Genomic DNA, 16,901 nt, shown 5'->3' on the forward strand with positions numbered 1-16,901 from the left:
TTGACTTTTGGGGAGAAAAGATGCAAATAGAATATGACAACCTCTGATGAAGCTTATGGCCAGAGGGGAGGACCAAGAGTGATCAACCTGGATTTGCCACGTGACCTGATGCTTAGAGGCACCAACTTCTCTGCAGCACCAGGCACCCGAGAGGCAGCAGCTGAGCTAGGGCCCAGGAACGGAGTCGCAGAGGAGAAACCCAGCTGGGCTTATCTGAACTCAGACTGAAGTTCACCCTGACTGTTTAATCCTATTTTTTATTTTCTCTCTTGAATTTAAAGCAATGGCTTCAGAGTCTTGCCTGCCCCAGGCTTTAATCTAACTGTGCTGTCCCTGAAGCCACTTGTCCTAAGTCAGGGGCCAACATAAATTACTACAATTCCACATATGTCACCCCCATCATGAAATCAAATCAAATGAGCCCATCCAGAGTAAAGTGATTTGTTTCTGATTACAAACCCTTGAGGCAGTGAATGTGTCCTCTTAGAAGCCCAGTACTGCACACAAAGTATTTGAGTGCAAAATACACTGAGCTGAAGTGACACACATCAGCCACACCAGCCCTGGGGCCCTGCCCCACCCACCTCAGTTTCTCCAGATTTTGATACATGCCAAGGGGTCATTCAGCTGGAGTCTGTTCCCTGCATAGTTGAGGTCCTGGGGGTTTTGCGAGAGGAATCTTTCTCCTTCTGTTAAGTGTCTTTTCTCTCTAAATCACAATGTCCCATGTGATCCTTTGTGTGGTGGACAGCCCTGGGTGGGTGGGCAGCCTTGGGAGGGAGCAGGATGGGGGCTGACCTTGGCCCCCACTGCTGTGCTGCCCACCCCTCCACCCCTCCCTCTGGCAGCTCATGATGATGACTGAACTTCCTATCGAACTCCTGTCTCACATATTTATTACACGGACCTTTACAATCGTGTTGGTTGTGTCGGATGCCACGGAGATCAATAAGCTCATCTCCAAAGCCCTGCTCTTGGGCTGTTCAGGGAGCAGAGGGCAGGCACTGCAGAGGGGCTGACCCATAGGCAGGAGGACAGTTTGCCCAGGCCATTCTGGATGCAGAGCCTTCCCTGGAAAACTGCTCATTGCAACATTTAGCCGCTGTTTGGAATTCCGCACAAGCCCATTGGACAGAGGCTTCCAGCTAGCAAGGGATTTATTTCGTCAAGGAAAACTTAGATGTCAGATGCTGAGAGGAGAGCCTCAGGAAGTGGCAGTATGAAAATCCCACAGGAGAGCTGAAATTGGGAAGAGGCAGGTTCCCCTCCTCCAGAATAAAGACAAACGGCTGAGGCAGCAAGGAGCAGAGGAAGACTGAGTGTCAGCTCTGAGGGAGGGACAGAGTATTCCATTGTCCAATGTATAGAAATAGAAACACAAGTGTTCAAGTAGCAGGAGCAGAGGCGGCCAGCCCCAGCCTCTCCAGGCTGTGGAGCTGGCACAGTCAGCCAGGTGGCTGTGGGCAAGTGGCTGCACCTTCCCAACACCAGCTTCCTGCCCTGAGAAATACAGATGCTAAGACAGACTCAGGAGGCACAGCAGCAGGGCAGAGAGGGTAGGCCCAAGAAGGGGCCTGAAAGTCGGTGGGCAACAGTCCACACTGGTGCAGACTGCTGGGCCTCACCAGCCCGGGTAGACAGCATCTGGGCTCGCAGTGGCTGGACAAGCTGTCATGTCCTCTCTCCACCCATTTTGCTGAAATGCTAGAGGAAATAATGAATGTAAAACACACCCCTTTGCCATAAACCGGGAGGGATGTGCAGAGAAAAGCAGAACATAATTTTTATTTATTTATTTTTTAAAAAAGATTTATTTATTTATTTATACAAGCACTGGGTACAGTCAGAAGTGCGGGAGGGTGAGAGAATTCACCAGAGCCAGAGCAGGAAACAGAACAGACAGACTGACGAAGTACACAGCTGAGGGGAGCAGCGGGCAGGGCAGGAGAGATCTGCGCGCCATGTGGGACCCTCGCTGGTGGCCGGGGATCGAACGGTGCTGCAGAGGCTGCTGGCAGCTTCGCAGCCCAGCGCTCAACCGCTGCACCACCGGGGAGGCCCAGAACATAATTTTTAGACAAAGTGACCACAAGATGGGAGTCCATCGACAAGGTAAGAGAATGCGAATAAGTATTTTGACTTATTCAAAGCGAGAAAGAAAGGAGGCACAATTCTGCAAAGAGGATGAGAGACTCTGCTGTCATTCACAGTGAAAGCCCGGATCTCGAGCCTGGGTCACCCTGGGGGCCACTGACCCTCTCCTGCCACACTCTCCAGCCACGCCAGCCCTTCCCACCTGAGGCCAGACCCAGAAGACACGTTCCTGCCTCAGGGCAAGCAAACAAGGATACATTTTTTAAAAGATAAAATCATGACACACACATACAAAATGAACCTAAGTCAAAGACTTTGTTGAAGTTCTTAATTAATGAGGGACCAGCACAGCATCAGAAACCAATTCCAAGGCGCATCCAAGGAGCTAACGGGTGCCCAGGCAACCAGGAGAGCCGATCTGATCTGTGAGCAGAGGAATCAGTCTACCAGACAAAATCCATTGACTTCTCCATGGACTGGAATGATTTGCATTACTATCAGTTTTCTAGAACTCACAGAGTTGAAAAGTGGTTCAAAGACCATGACAGGCTGAGTCTGATAACCTCGGAGGGGGAGACAGTCACACTCAGCATGCTGCGGGTGTGTGGTCACCCTCCTCTCCTCCTCAGGTCTGCTGCCCTGCCTCCTCCCCCCTCCCCCTCGCCTCTCCCCCTCCCTGCTCCCCTTCCTACCTTTCATCCCTCTCTCTCCCCTCTTTCTTTCTAGTCTCCATCTCAAGAACACTCACCTTCCTGACTCTGTATGACTTGCTTCTTTGCTGTTTTCCAGCTATTCTGTTGGTCCCCCCTTACCCCCAGCTCTAGCCCTCACATGTTCTCCTTGCATATTTTTCCTGACACCCCTATAATCCGATATGTGCTCATCCCTTCCCCCCTTCTCCTGGAGGGCAGTGGGTTTTGCCTGGCTGGCTGCTGCTGCAGTCTCAGATCGGAGAACAGCGTGTGATAACAGCACGTAAGCCTTCACTAAATATTGGTGGAGTGAATGAACTAATTAAAAACCAACATCAATAGCAGCAGGGGTGAGAAAGGGGAGGTGGAGATGGACAGATGAGGGTGGTTTTGGAGATGCAAACACAGGTTGACCACTTCCATTCACTTCTCACCTCACCGTAACTTAGAAACAGCTTCCCTCCAGATTAGATCCAAGTATGTGCTAATGCAGATGCTGTAGCAGTACACTGTGAAGCCTCCTTTTCTGAGCTCCAAAGCTGTTGCAGGCTTACCATGGCTCAGCTGGAGATCCCTGCCTCGTCCAGGAGCTGGTACTGATGCCCTTTCAGCAATGCACTTCCACCCCCACCCTAGCCTTCCAGCACAAACAGGTTAACCTTATTCAGGCACCACGATACCATAATTTCAAGAGCCACTAACTGTGAAGCTACTGACCCCGAGACACTGACTTCCTAAGAACCCACTGTGTGGAAGAAACGGTGTGATGCCACAATAATGCACAAGCCCTCGGCCAAGCTGCTGTCACTCACAAGCATGCAGGTCCTGGCTCTTCTCTGTGACTCTGCTACCTGTCGGCCCCCTCTGCTCTGGCTGACAACCCCCTGAGTCCTCGGATGCTCTCCAGACCACTCACCTCACTGCTTCCTCCCCAGCACGAGCCAGGATTAGATCTGCAATCACAACAAGGGGCAAGGAATTGGAACTTGAGTGTGCAACTCGTCTGCACTTAGCTGAGCTCATCAACCGTGACCCCCTGATGCCCAAGGCCCTGACAACTGCCTCCTCCGATGAACTGCAGCCCTGCTCAGCGCTCCAGAGCACACTCGGCCCATGCATGGGGCCCACAAACGGAGGTGCCTGAGGCTGACACTCTGGAAGCAACTGTCAACCTCTGACAGAGGCAGATAAACACTGCAGAGGTCCCCAGTAGGAAGAGGCCCTCATTGTCCATGGAGCAACTTGCTTTTTAATTTATCCTGTATCAGCTTCCTCCAGTCTCTGTCTCACTTTCCCTCCTAAATAAATGATTTGCACTGATCTTGTATTGGGTTTTTGGGGGCCTAGGACACTTGGGAAGGGGATGCATTCCATTTGCCAGGTGAGTCATTGATCAGCACTGTTATGAGTCTTCACACGGTGCCCAGGTGTGTCCTGTATACATTGTCCCTTCCTTGGGCTCTGCAGCCAGCCACACAGTCACAGGAACGTGTGACAGAAAGAGTCCCCGAGCCAGTAAAGAGCCTGCAAATGTAGTTTTGCACGGACTGTTTATGCACAGGCTATAATAAAGGAATGGTTGTTGCCCCTACCCTGTCCTAAGAATTCAAAGCCAACAAAAACATCTTCAAGTCATTCGATCAACAAAGTTTATAGGACTTTCTGCCTGAACAACTCGGAGCTTCCCAGAGAGGCTGAGACAGCTGCTCATAGTTGCACAGCACAGGGCCATCAGAAACACCGCTGGGGTTCAGGTTATCCTCTGCAAGCCAAGTGCTGGAAGCAGGAGGCCTTTGATTCTTTCCAAAGGGGAAAATCATGATGAGCCATCTACAGTAGCTATTCACTTTGAGCAAGACTGTATTCAGAAAAATCCTTGAACTGCAGGCTTAAAGAAAAGCAGGATAAAGCGACCCAGAACTACTGGGATCAGCAACCAGCAGGGAGGCTTTTATCAGCACTGTCCTCTGCTCAGAGCGATCCCAGCCAGCTGGCTGGCAACACCGTAACTTGTTCACCATCCATCAGGGAAATAACTCAGCCCATCCCAAAAATGATGCAGAGATGGCTGTTCGACAACGACCCAGACTCTTCAAAGCAGGGAAATGCATTACATCTCAAAAGCCATTAGCAGCTCACGCATGGACTCTAATATCAAACTGGAATATAGAGAGGAATGTGATGGACATGTTTATGGCGCTTCACCTACCCTGAATCAATGCTCCTTTCAAAGCAATGGCTTCCAGAGAATGATGGCATGTCCCCCTCTTTAAAGCCAGACCCCCCGCCCATGTTAATGAAGTATCACATGAGCCTATCGAGAGGACAGAGCATTTTGAGTGCTGGAAACTAGTGGAAAACATTCAGTCTAACATCTTTCAAAATCCCTAGTAACAGAATTCCAGAAGGTCAGGGTCTTATTAAATTCCGGTGTGCTTTTGCTACTTCCATGTCAGTTTTTTTCACTTGGTCACAGCTTTGTGTTTTTGGTTTGCCAGCCTGATTCTTTGCATCTGCTGCACTGTTCTTAGCAGCCCTGGCATCACACAGAGCCATTCTCTTCATGCCTCCTCCTAATTCCTGCAAACTCCCTTCCTAATCCCAGCTGGTCTGCGCACAGGTATTTATTAAGTGCTCTTTGTTAAGGGGTGGGGGACAGGTGGCAGACCCTGCCTGCCACAGGGGACTGGAGCCCCTTTCTAGGTGGGCACAGGACAGAGAGATGCATTGGGGCTCAGTGGAAGCTGGAGGGATGAGAGACCAAGGTGGGCGGGGGCCATATCAATGTCCTGTAGCGGGAAGGAGTCTAGGTACTTTGAGGTGCTGTAAGACACACGCCAGGCAGCAGATGCACGGGGAAGCTGCAGGAGGGAGGGGCAGAGAACTCATACTTGGGTTCAGGCAGTGTGAAGGGGATCCAAACAGCAGAGGAGCCCCCAGGGCAGGGCAGGGCAGGGATAGGGGAGTGCTTTGTGTTTGGAAACTGTCTGTCTCCCCCTCCTCCTGGCCCTAGCAAGGAACAGGTAGGTTGGTGCTCCTTTTAGGGGCTCCCTCCATCTTATATCTTTTCTAGTCTTTCCATTTTCCCCATGTTTTTAACCTGCCCTTTCTATTTCAACAGTTCCCTTCTTAACAGGGGGCAACTGGGCTCTGCAGAGCAAGTCGTCTTGGCGTGCCTCCCTCTCTGTGTTTCCTGCAGAAGTGGGACCAGCACCCCCTTAAATCCAGGCTAGATCCCTGTCCACTCTGCCCAACAGAATGTGGCACATGGGCCCTGGTGCCCCAATTTCTTCCTCTTACAGCACGCCCAGCCACTAAGCTGGGGGACACCTGTAACATGAGGCAAAGGCTCTTGTAGGAAACTGGGTGGCACAGTGCTTACTCCCACTGAGCGCCCAGAGACGCCTCATCATTGCCAGCCATACCCTCACATTTCCATACATCGAAACCCAGCTGACTACTTCCATCCACATCTCGTGGAGTGGCCAAGCAGCCTCCGGGCACTGTTAGCCCACAGTGTGGAAAGAAATTGCAAGCTGTTGTTTTAAGCCACTAAGGTCAGGAGTGTCTGTTAGGCAGTAAAAATAACAGCCACTATGTATGTGACTGGATGAATGTGTTTGGTAAGCGGCTTTGTCCGCAAGGTGTGCATGGTGAAGGAGGTGCCAGCCACAGAAGTAGCAGTTACCACAGAAAGGACGTCCTGCCTCCCATTTCAGAGAAAATCCGAAGCAGAGAAGGAAGCAGCCTCCCTAAATGCCTTGCCTAATGGCAAGGTCAATGGGAAGCGGGGGAGAAGAGGAAAGAGAAGGACCATTCTGAGAGTTCAAGGAAGGAAGATGAGCAGAAAGGCATTCTGGGGCCTTCAGGTGGGTCAGGTATGGAGAAAGTGGCATTTTTCCTGAGGACCTGGTCCTGGCGACGTTAGCCAAGCAGAGACCACCGTAACTTTATACTTTGAAATTGAATGACATAAGCATACCAGAACATTTGAATCGGCAAAACATTTTATTTATTGGGGTTTAAGATCTTACACATACGCTGTGAGAACCATCTCTTAAAACCTCTTTATTAATAATCTGCCAGATCATATTCGTGAGTTCAGATTTATTAAAAAAAAAAACTGAATTGAGAACAATAAAAAATAGTGTTGACATTTCTTCTGTAAATTGTCATACCATCTTACTGTAAATTGAAATCCTCATTCTCATGACCTTAAATACACAAGTGCTGTTACTGAATATTTACTCTTTGCAAAATACCATACACGAAACGAGCTGCACAAAGTTTGCATCCGCAGAGTTATCCTTCCAAACTTTATCAAGTGGCATTTCCCTGTTTTGCCAAGGAACAATCTGAAACTGAATGTCATAGACTTAGTAACTATTCTGGCTAAGGTTGTCACCCAGTCTGGCTCATCACATCCCTCATCCTTATGCAGCTGACAGCAATGTCCCTGCCACAGGCAGAATTGTGCCTCCCCCAAATCTAAATGAGGGCCTCCCAACCCTCAATATCTCAGAATGTGACTGTATTTGGAGACTGAGTTTTTAAAGAGGCAAAAGTTAAGGCAAAAGGAGGTCACATGGGTGGGCCCTAACCCACTATGATTGTCTTTATAATAGGCGACAAGGACAGACAGACACAGAGGGAAAAGCCAAGAGGACACAGGGAGATGGTGGCAGTTTACAGGAGGAGGGGACTCAGAACAAACCAAATCCAAAGCCATCTTGAACTTCCAAGCATCCAGAGCTGTGAGGCCATAACATTTTCTTGTTTAAGTCAGTTAAGTCTTAAACAATGGCAGCCCCGGGGAACTTATGTACCGTCAGGAAACAGAAGATCCCAAGGCCAAGCACAGAAATTCATGTGCTTCCCCCACTCAATAAGAGACACTTCCTGTGGCTTTAGACATGTTTCAAAGATCTGTTGTCTGAACAAATTTAAGCAGCCGTGGAGAAGCAAACTGAAGCGGGTACCTATCTAGACACAGAACCAATGACTCCAGTGAGATGAGAAGACTAGCAAGAAAGACAGAGAAAGAATTAAAAGAAATGGAATCACCCAGTTTTCTGGAAGCAGCTGTTGTAAGACCAACAGGTCAGTGGGTTGTGGGCATGCCCAGGTGACCACCGTGTGACCACCCAGGGTAGTGGCCCAAGGCACAGGGCAGTGACACAGGGATTCTTCTCTTCCAGGTGAGACCAGCAGCATAGTTAGTAAACACCTTTCTTTTATGTTACCTTGATTATCAGATTCCAGACCTTATTGGCAAGTCATGCTCTGGATTCTCTTATCTGACACCGTGGCTTAATGAATTTAATCCTTCTAGAAATTCACCCTGTCTGGATACCTGTCTGGTGGGCCTCTAGTCTGCAACTTTCACCACCTGGGCTTCCTGGAAAACCCCTTATTTCTTGACCTCAGGAGAAGGATTATAAGAACATGACCCACTGCTGCCTTTCTCCTGTCAGGTACGCAGAACTGCACGATGAGAACTCAGTGACCTGTGCAGCAGGCCTCTCCAGACACACGATGGGGAGACAGCAAATGAGGCACTTGCCTCAAACATCGGTCCAGCCAGGCATCCTGTAGGCTGGCAACTTAGGCTGCCCGTCCTGGCGGCACGCAGGATGCTCAGCACTAGCATCCAGACAAACGTCTATGTAACCATGATGCACAGAACATGGACGCTAGCAGCTTAGGCAGCAAGGCAGGTGACAAGAGCCTATATCCCAAGGCACAGAACATGGAGAAGGGGACAGGGCTGCTCCTCGGAGGTCTGGCCACATACAGGGCATCACGGGAGCAATGGTCGCTAATGATAGGTAATGTCATTAGCGGTGCTAATGACAATTAGCACAATCTGGTGCTTTTTGATGGGTAAACATGCAAGAATGAACTTGCTTTTCCTTCTGCCCTGGGTGCTTACCTGTTGTAGAGAAGAATGTCTGGCTTCCAGATCTGGCCATCTGGAAAGCGCACAGTCTTCACGCCCGGATATTCTGACATATTCCACTGTAAGTAGTGATCTGTCCAAGACTGACACACACAGACAATGACATTAGTAGCACGCTGCTTCCTTGCCTCCTAATAATTTTATGTGTGATTATTCAATAAATCCAAAGCCAAAAAGAGTTCCAGACATTTATTTACATAATTGAGTTGCTCTCTATAAAGGATAAGGAACTGGAGATTAAATAATCCCTTCTGAAATGACCATGAATAGCATAAAAATCACATTTCGGGTCCTGCTGTCACCATGACCACATCCAAACTGAGGCTTTAAAGTGAATTCCGGCCCATTGCACGCCCCCAGCCTTCCCCTCCCACGGCAGATGGTTATTTCTAGTCAAATGAATAACGGTTTTGCTTTCAAAGTTTTCCATTGTAAAGTCACTTTGGGAATTAAATTCACTTATTTCAATGGTAATAAGGTCCAGAATGGAGAAATGTCAACTATCCATTTCCATGGAACAACCTTGGCAGGTAGACACAAGCCTCTCAGCAATGTCTAAAGGCTCATTTTCAAACTTGAATTCATATATTCTCGCGGGAACAACACTTCTGATGCCACAGCCTTACCAAGCAAACACTCAGCCTCAGAGGAAAAATTCAGAACAGGAAATAAGGGCACAGGTGAGGACTAGGAAGCATTCCCAAACATGACTCTCCTTATTGGTTCTCAGGTGACCTTTGCCAAAGAAGGCTGGGCTGGGTCCTCCCTCCCACACCAGGCATGCCAGTCCTCTCTGGGGTCCGCTAGCTCAGCAAGAACTGCTCAGGTGTGGTCCTCACTGCAGCTGCTCTATGACCAGTGCCACCCAGCCAGGTCTCAGGGCTGACAGGCTGGGACTCAACTGTTCTGACGAGAGCACCATAACCAGTCAGTCATTGGAATGGGCCCCCATCCTATGTCCAACCCCCAGGGGCCATCTGTGCCCTAGAGCTCAACTCTGTCAGATTTAGAAACGTATGGAACACCCCAGCTAGGAGAGGGGTATGTCCCCATAACAGAACAGGTCATTAGTTCTGTAGCAAAGCAAGCATATGGATACTAAGCGAGATGCAAAATAATGCCTCTGTCTCGCATCAATTTCAGTTTGAGTCTAGAGCCAATGAGTGTGATGTCAAGTACAAAAATGACATCAAAGGGGGGAAAGTTACTGCTCAGAGCTGTTGGGTTTGGGAATTGCAGCCAAGGAGTGGTGGGTTCAGGGCTCTTGAGACTGGCATCGAGGCATTAAAGAGCATCCCAGAGACCCCACCACCTCTGGAGAGATCAGGCAAGCTTCCCCGAGGGCTGTCACACCTCTGGCCACTCTGAATTCAGACAGGAGGGAGTGTCCAGATGAGTAAGGTCATTCTACAGCCATGGGCCCCTGATAATAAGAATGTGTTAACGTAAGATGTGCTAAAGTATCCTCAGAGGCATTTAGGATAGAGATCTACCCGTTGATATTTCTAGTTACATGGGTACTTGGGGGCTGGAAGGATGAGGAGAGGAAGGCTAAGGAGAGAAAGGGAGGCAAGGGAAGGGATGAGGGGAGAGGGCTTAGGACGAGGAGAGAGGGGAAGGGAGGCCAGTCTCCAGTCCCCAGAATGGCCAGTCTTGTTCACACCATCTTGCAAGAACCCCTGGGCACTGGCCTGCTGTTTGCCACAGCTGCTCCCTCTCTGCACCATTTACCTGGCATTCCCTTTTCTCTCCCTTTCAGAGCATAAGTCCTTTTATGCCCAATGCCTGTGTTTTTGTTTTTGTTTTTTAACCACAGTATTATATCTCACCCTGGGGTGCTCTGGGTTGGTGACTGATGGTCACAGGGCCTGTCACTGTCACTCTTACTACCCACAGAGCAGGGTCATCAGGCTGTCTGCAGTGCCCATGAAGGTGGGCATGGCAGGCTGAAATGATGGGCACAGCAAGGCAGGGAGGGCTGTCTGGAGTGCGTGGGGGCACTTGATCTTCAAAAGCAAACTTGTACTGTCACCGCCACTGAGCTGAGGGCACTCCCCAGCAGAGCACCCTCCAGCCATCTCCTCAGCCGTCTGAGTCCTGTTCTTATACCTCCTCAGCCGTCTGACTTACTCCGTGGCATGTGCAGAAATTAACAAGGAAAACACTTTAGTAATAAATACAGATTGCATTCTGACAGTCTACAGTGTGAGTGCTCCTAGTTCCATGATCAGAAATAGGAGGTAAAATATAGAGAATTAACACAAGAAGGATGAAAAATCTAAAGCCAAAAGAATGGCCAAAATCCCATAAGACAGATGTTTCTAAGACAAATGCAAATCTTGGGGTGATTCAAATGTTTCTCCAGAAGCTGTTTCTTCACATGGATTAAATCAGATTATGTCTGTCAGGCCTCCCAAAATCATAAAACTAATCTGCAGAGAAAATATACCAACTGCTTCCTCCTTGGGAATAGGAAGGGGTAAATAGATCAGCAGCTTTCTATTCCTTCAGGTTATCTCAATAACAGGAAAACCCTAAGAATGTGAGATAAAGGGGGGAAATCACAAACTAGAGGTCAAAGAGAATTTATTTACATGTTTTACCTCTTTTATTTTTGAATATATGGGAAATCTATCATTTGTAGAATATCAGCCCCAGAATTCAATTATTCTGGAGAAGAGTTGATGTAGATTCAGATTTTCAGAACAGGAATTTGGCAACATGAAACTTGGGGGTGGAGGGGACACCCACTTGTTGGGAGCACTTTCCTGCACTCTCTATTCCCCTTCTGTCCATGTTCTGTTCTCCCTGGGGACTCTGGGCCCTGACCACCTTCGGTATCAAGCTTTGCTTATGCACCCAGACAGGGGAAGCAAGTGCAAAGGCCCTGCGGTGGGTGTATGCTTGGGTGATGTGCACATCCATTATTTGAGCGGGGTCAGGCCAGGCTGGTCACCAGACAGGGACAAAAAAGAGCAAGCATCATAGTAGTGGCTGCTTTATAAATGATCCCAGGGCAGCTTTTGAGGCCTGGCCTGCTGCAATCAGGTCTAAGCTATGACACAGTAGGAGTGACACAGCTTTCCAGATAGAAATGCTGGACGGGTGCAGAGGTTCCAATTAGGTGATTAAGGTTGTTCTAAAGCCAAAACACTTTTGATTCCTTACAATTCAGTTGTTAGCTAGAGTCACAGCTTTCCAGTGAGCTCCATTTTCCAGATAAAGGTGTCACTGGTGTCCTGCTACACAGGCACCCAGCGAGCTTCCCATATGCTGGACTGCTGGAAACAAGCATGAATTCCTGGGACCACAGCTAGAAATGCCAGTGTTCTTAGATCTTCCCATTAGCAGAGCCTGTGTCTTTTCTTCTCTCCCTTTCATTTCTGAAAAGCAGAGGTTTCTCCACCTGCAAACCCCACTGTCCACATTACGAGCCTGCCTCCTGTCCTTTTCTTAGGGAGGTATTGGTTTTGCTATTTTAACCTTCTTGTTAGAAAACAAATTGCACAGCCTGATTGTAAGTGGCTTAAAAGTAGAATCTGGGTTTCATCCATGTGTGAGTCCTCACACGAGTCACCTAGTCCAATGCCTTCTACTTAGCAGGTGTTCCAGGAGATTAGATAAAGAGGCAAATGAGATAAAAAGGCGAGTTTTAAAATAAATGAAGCTGCAGATGCTTCTCCAAGTGCAAGTCTTAATTAGAAATAAGCTGTGCTTGAAAGAAATTTAGAGGTCTCTGGTGAGCTCCTCCAAAGCAAGAGTGTTTATTTATGGAACTCCTCAACAGTAAGTAATGAAGCAGGAATATTTTTCCTGGAAACCAACACCCTTTGAAAAAATGTCAAATCATCTCTGTTGTTGAAGATTAACCACTTGCTTGGGCCCAGAAGTGTAGGCACTGAAGAGACACTGGGGAGGTCTGGGGAGGCACTGGGGAGACAGGTCTCTCCATGACCTAACATACCTTAGCATATTAGGTGTTTTGCTTTTTAAGGAAGATATCACGGCATCTCTGTATCTTTAAGGGCGTGGGAAATTTCTAACTATGTAAAAAAGGAAGCATTTGCCGCATCCCCCAGAATTTCCAGAGCTTTATCTCATGCTACAGAGTCCAGAGGTTATTTGGGGGTTGGCTTTATTTTGCATGATAGTATCTTAGCTCTTCTAGGTTCACCTTGAGTATTTTGTTTCATTCATTTATTCCACAAAAGTTACTTAGCGTCTGCAGGAGCATGGAGCTCCCGGTAGACAACAAATGAAAAAAAAAGCCTCACCCTCTTTCGCATACTTTCTGGTGGGGGAGGGAGGCTCAGAGGCAATGAACAAAAGAACAATAACACACAGGATGTCACATGGTGACAAGTGTATTGTAAACAAAGTGAAGCAGGGTGTTATAGGCTCTGCATGGTCCCTTCCTACCCCCAAATTCATGTTATAACCCTAGTCCTGATGTGAAGGTGTTTGGAAGTGGAGACTCCCAGGGTGACTAGGTGATGAAGGTGGAGCTCTCCCGATGGGATTAGCCCTGATGGAAAGCATGGGGAGAACTAGCTTTCTGCTCTAGAACATGGGAGAGGATTCTCACCAGCACCCAGCCATGATGGCAGCCTGACCTTGGCCTTCTAGATCTAGAACTAGGAGAAATAAATGTCTGTTGTTGACAAGTCATCTAGTTTATGGTATTTTGTTACAGTGCCCTGAGCTGAGCAAGACTTAGGTAAAGACAACAGAATGGGCTGAGGATAGGAAAGAAGGTCTTTGGTCAGAACATAGGAACACAAGAAGTCCCCACTGAAAGAGGATCTTTAGGAAGAGACTTGTTAAAAGTATGGGAGAAGAGCAAGTTGTTCTTGAGGAAAGAGTCTTACAGGCAGGGCAAGAAAGTGCAAAGGCCCTGGGGCGGGTGTGTGTGTGTGTGTGTGTGTGTGTGTGTGTACACGATATCAAGAAGGGCAGGGGAAGAACAGATCTGCTCCCAGGCCTGTGTAGGTGGACACAGGTGTGAAGCTGGGGCACACTCACGGAAGAAAGGTCCTCTCACGTGTGCAGGGAAAACTCTCAAAGGTTCCTCCTGTGTTTATGAAGAGTGGGTTCTGCAAGGTCTCACATGTAGCTAAGCACAAGTAAGTCTGTTTTCTGTCCCTCAACTTTACATGTTTTCCCACTAAAAGTCACCTGCCCGGGAAGCCCCTGGGAATGTTCTTTGCCTCTATGGTTACTTCTCTCAACTCCACTTCACAAAGACATTTTCCCCTTATTTCAACTCTTACCCTGTTACTTTTGTCCCTCAAACAAGTAGTCAAGTCAAAATATGAGAAGCTATGTGAATGATCTTACAAATTGGTAACTAATACTGTCAGAGACCAGGTGGATTTTCCTGCCTTTAATTCTTTGCTTTCGACAAAATTGAAGGACAAACTATTTAAGTTGTCAGCTGATTCCCCTTGATGAAAACTACATTACGTTTGGCATATAATCTGGATGAAGTTGAAGGAATTGAATAACGAAATGCCTCTCATTATGAACTCTGCTTGAACACTACAGCTATTTTTAAAAGTTACAGAATTGATGGTAAAACCTTTATCAGTGTCTCATTTCTAATAATAAAAAATCACCATCTATGAATACATAAATTAATGTACAGCAAAACCCCATCTTTGGTAGAGAGATTCATTTACAAAGCTTTCACGTTTAATAATTATTTATTAAAATTTGTAATTAATGTCACCTTGATAAATTATGTACCAATAATCATTGTAACCCAAAATTGACCCAGAAGAAAAACATTTTAACATTTATTGTCTGAAGAAATCATTTTTATAAAAATACTTACATTTGGGACATCAAAATACAGTGATTAATAAAAGACTTTCAGACATAAAATTGTATTATATTAGGATAAAATTATGTGTTGAAATTGAACCAGGATTATACTATGTGAAATATCTGACTGTCAAAGAAGGGCTTGTCCATATATTTTTTTAAATGATATATGTGCATTAAATTATTATGCTTTTTAGATCCCATTTAAAATGGAAACTGAGTTTGATTCTTAAATGGCAATACAGTCGACCCTTGAACAACATGAGGTTGACGTGAGATGGTCTGCAAAGATTTTTTTGTTCTTTCACTTGTTTCACATGAAAAGAGTCCACTAACCATGGATGTCAATTGATTGAATCCATGGATTCAGAAACCACACGGTGCAGGGGGCTGACTGTTAAGTTATGCACATGGATTTTCAGCTATGTGAGGGGTCTATACCTCTAACCCCCAAGTTGTTCAATGATCAATTGGATTTACAACTTGATGAAAGTGACATCATTTGCAATTAAGTTTAGGTGAGAATATTAATTGTCAAGCTACAAATTCATGAATGGAATATACCATTTCAAAACTGCAAGGTTACTAGAGCAGGAACTACGAAGACCTCTGGCTGAAGCAACCTCTAGGATTCTAAGGTGTGTCTGGATGGTACTGAGAGCAAGTGAGGTGCTCCTGAGCCCCGAGGACCATTCAGGGTGCAGATTATGGCCACCCCACTGTATACCTGCAGCTTATCATGCATTTCCAGTGAAGCACTTTTGAAATTTCCCCAAATTCCCAGTATAGACATACAAGCGGATATTGAGCCCTGCAGACTGTAGTGCTGTAGATACATGCAAAGGTGGATTTTTTTTTTAACCTCACTGTGGGGAGGTATGGAGTCAGGGACAAAAGTCCTGACTTTTCTATTGGGACCTCTGCATTCCCTGAAATTCCAGTGTGAGTGTCTCTCTGAAGCAAGAGAGACACAGGAGAGCAGGAAAGCCCTTGCAGGAGGCACTGCCATTGTGTCAACTTACCATTTGCAGCCAAATGTTGGTGGTTAGAACTTGGTTCTTCTCATCCTTAAAAAAAAAAAAAAAGAAGAAACTTAAAGGTGGTTTCTGTGGTTTACAAAAGAAGGCAAGACAATTATTTTTATGGGACTCTGGTTACTGGGACTGTCCGAGTATGGGCAAATTTGAAGGCATTGAGAATGTTCAAATATGACATGAGCCTGGAGTGAAGCTTTCCTATTTATTCTGAAGTAATAACACATTTATTATAGACCATCTACAGGAGACAGCAAAGTCTAAAGAAGAAAATGAAAACGTTGCAACACCCTCAGCTGGGAGGTGGCACCTGCTAATGTTTGTGCTTATTTTCCCCTTGCACATTTTTAAATATAATTTAAGTACTTAAAGATAAAATTGGATGCAAATTTCAGCTTTTTAAAGTTGATTTATTATGAGAATATGTTGAGATTTAAAAAAACCTAAAGAGGGCCTTCCTGGTGGCCTAGGCGTTGAGTCTCAGCGAAACAATACGACCTGAGTTCGATCCCCGGTCAGGGAGGTGACCCACATGGCACAGCAGACCTCTCCTGTCTTGCCTGCTGCCCCCCCCCTCAGCAGTGCATTTCAGTAAATCCACCTGTTTTGCTCCCTACTCTGTCTCTGGTGAATCCTCACAGCCCCCACACCTCTGGCCTATACCCCAGTTCTTCTACACAAAAAGAAAAAAAATTACAATTTGGGAAAAAAAATCTAAATATTTTGTGTTCTCCCTTCAGTGCACCCCCAGAAGGGGGGAGGGGACGTGGTCCAGAGCAGGCTGTGGGACCCACCTTCGCTGATCCCTGTCTCTGGTCAGCTTGACTTTCTTCTCATCCTCTCTCTACCAGACAGCATGCCAGGCCCTGTTACACACCGGCAAGGTGGACCCTGTCCAGACGAACCAGCTAAGGCTCAGGAAGGTGAATGAACTTTATGCAGGACTCATTCAAATTTGGAGAGCTGATGTTTCAATATCTGTATACCCTCTATGTGTGGGAGCCACCAGGAGCAACATCTATGCTAAGCAGGTGCTCGGAGGGCATCAGCCTTTCCGACTGGGATGCAGCGGCATTTTAGCACAGTTGGCCAGGCCCCGCGAGGTCTGGCCAAAGCCAGAGGGCACGGAGACAAAAGGGCGGGTTCCCGCATTCATGGTGCTTGTTATCCAGCATGCAGCGCTCGATTCCAGCCTAAGGACTCTGTAAATTAGCATTTGCCACTCTCTCCAGGAGAAATTATTTATTAATGCCCCGTGCAGAACGTGCCCTGAAGCCGAGACTATGAGCTCCTCCGGCT

The 16,901-nt window shown here is 47.1% G+C and overlaps 1 protein-coding gene across 1 annotated transcript in view; it reads right to left on the bottom strand.

The window, feature by feature from the left end:
- Positions 1-16,901, bottom strand: part of LOC311183772 (neuronal acetylcholine receptor subunit alpha-7) — a gene marked incomplete at both ends in the record, with an annotated part of 89,866 nt that overhangs the window by 34,966 nt on the left and 37,999 nt on the right. Inside the window, 2 exons of the mRNA XM_084253374.1 lie at positions 8,719-8,828; positions 15,591-15,635. Of these exons, the coding sequence (XP_084109500.1) occupies positions 8,719-8,828; positions 15,591-15,635 (155 nt within the window). The remainder of the gene's footprint in view (positions 1-8,718; positions 8,829-15,590; positions 15,636-16,901) is intronic.

The sequence above is a fragment of the Talpa europaea genome (assembly GCF_964194135.1).
Source record: "Talpa europaea genome assembly, chromosome: 14".
Lineage (NCBI taxonomy): Eukaryota > Metazoa > Chordata > Mammalia > Eulipotyphla > Talpidae > Talpa > Talpa europaea.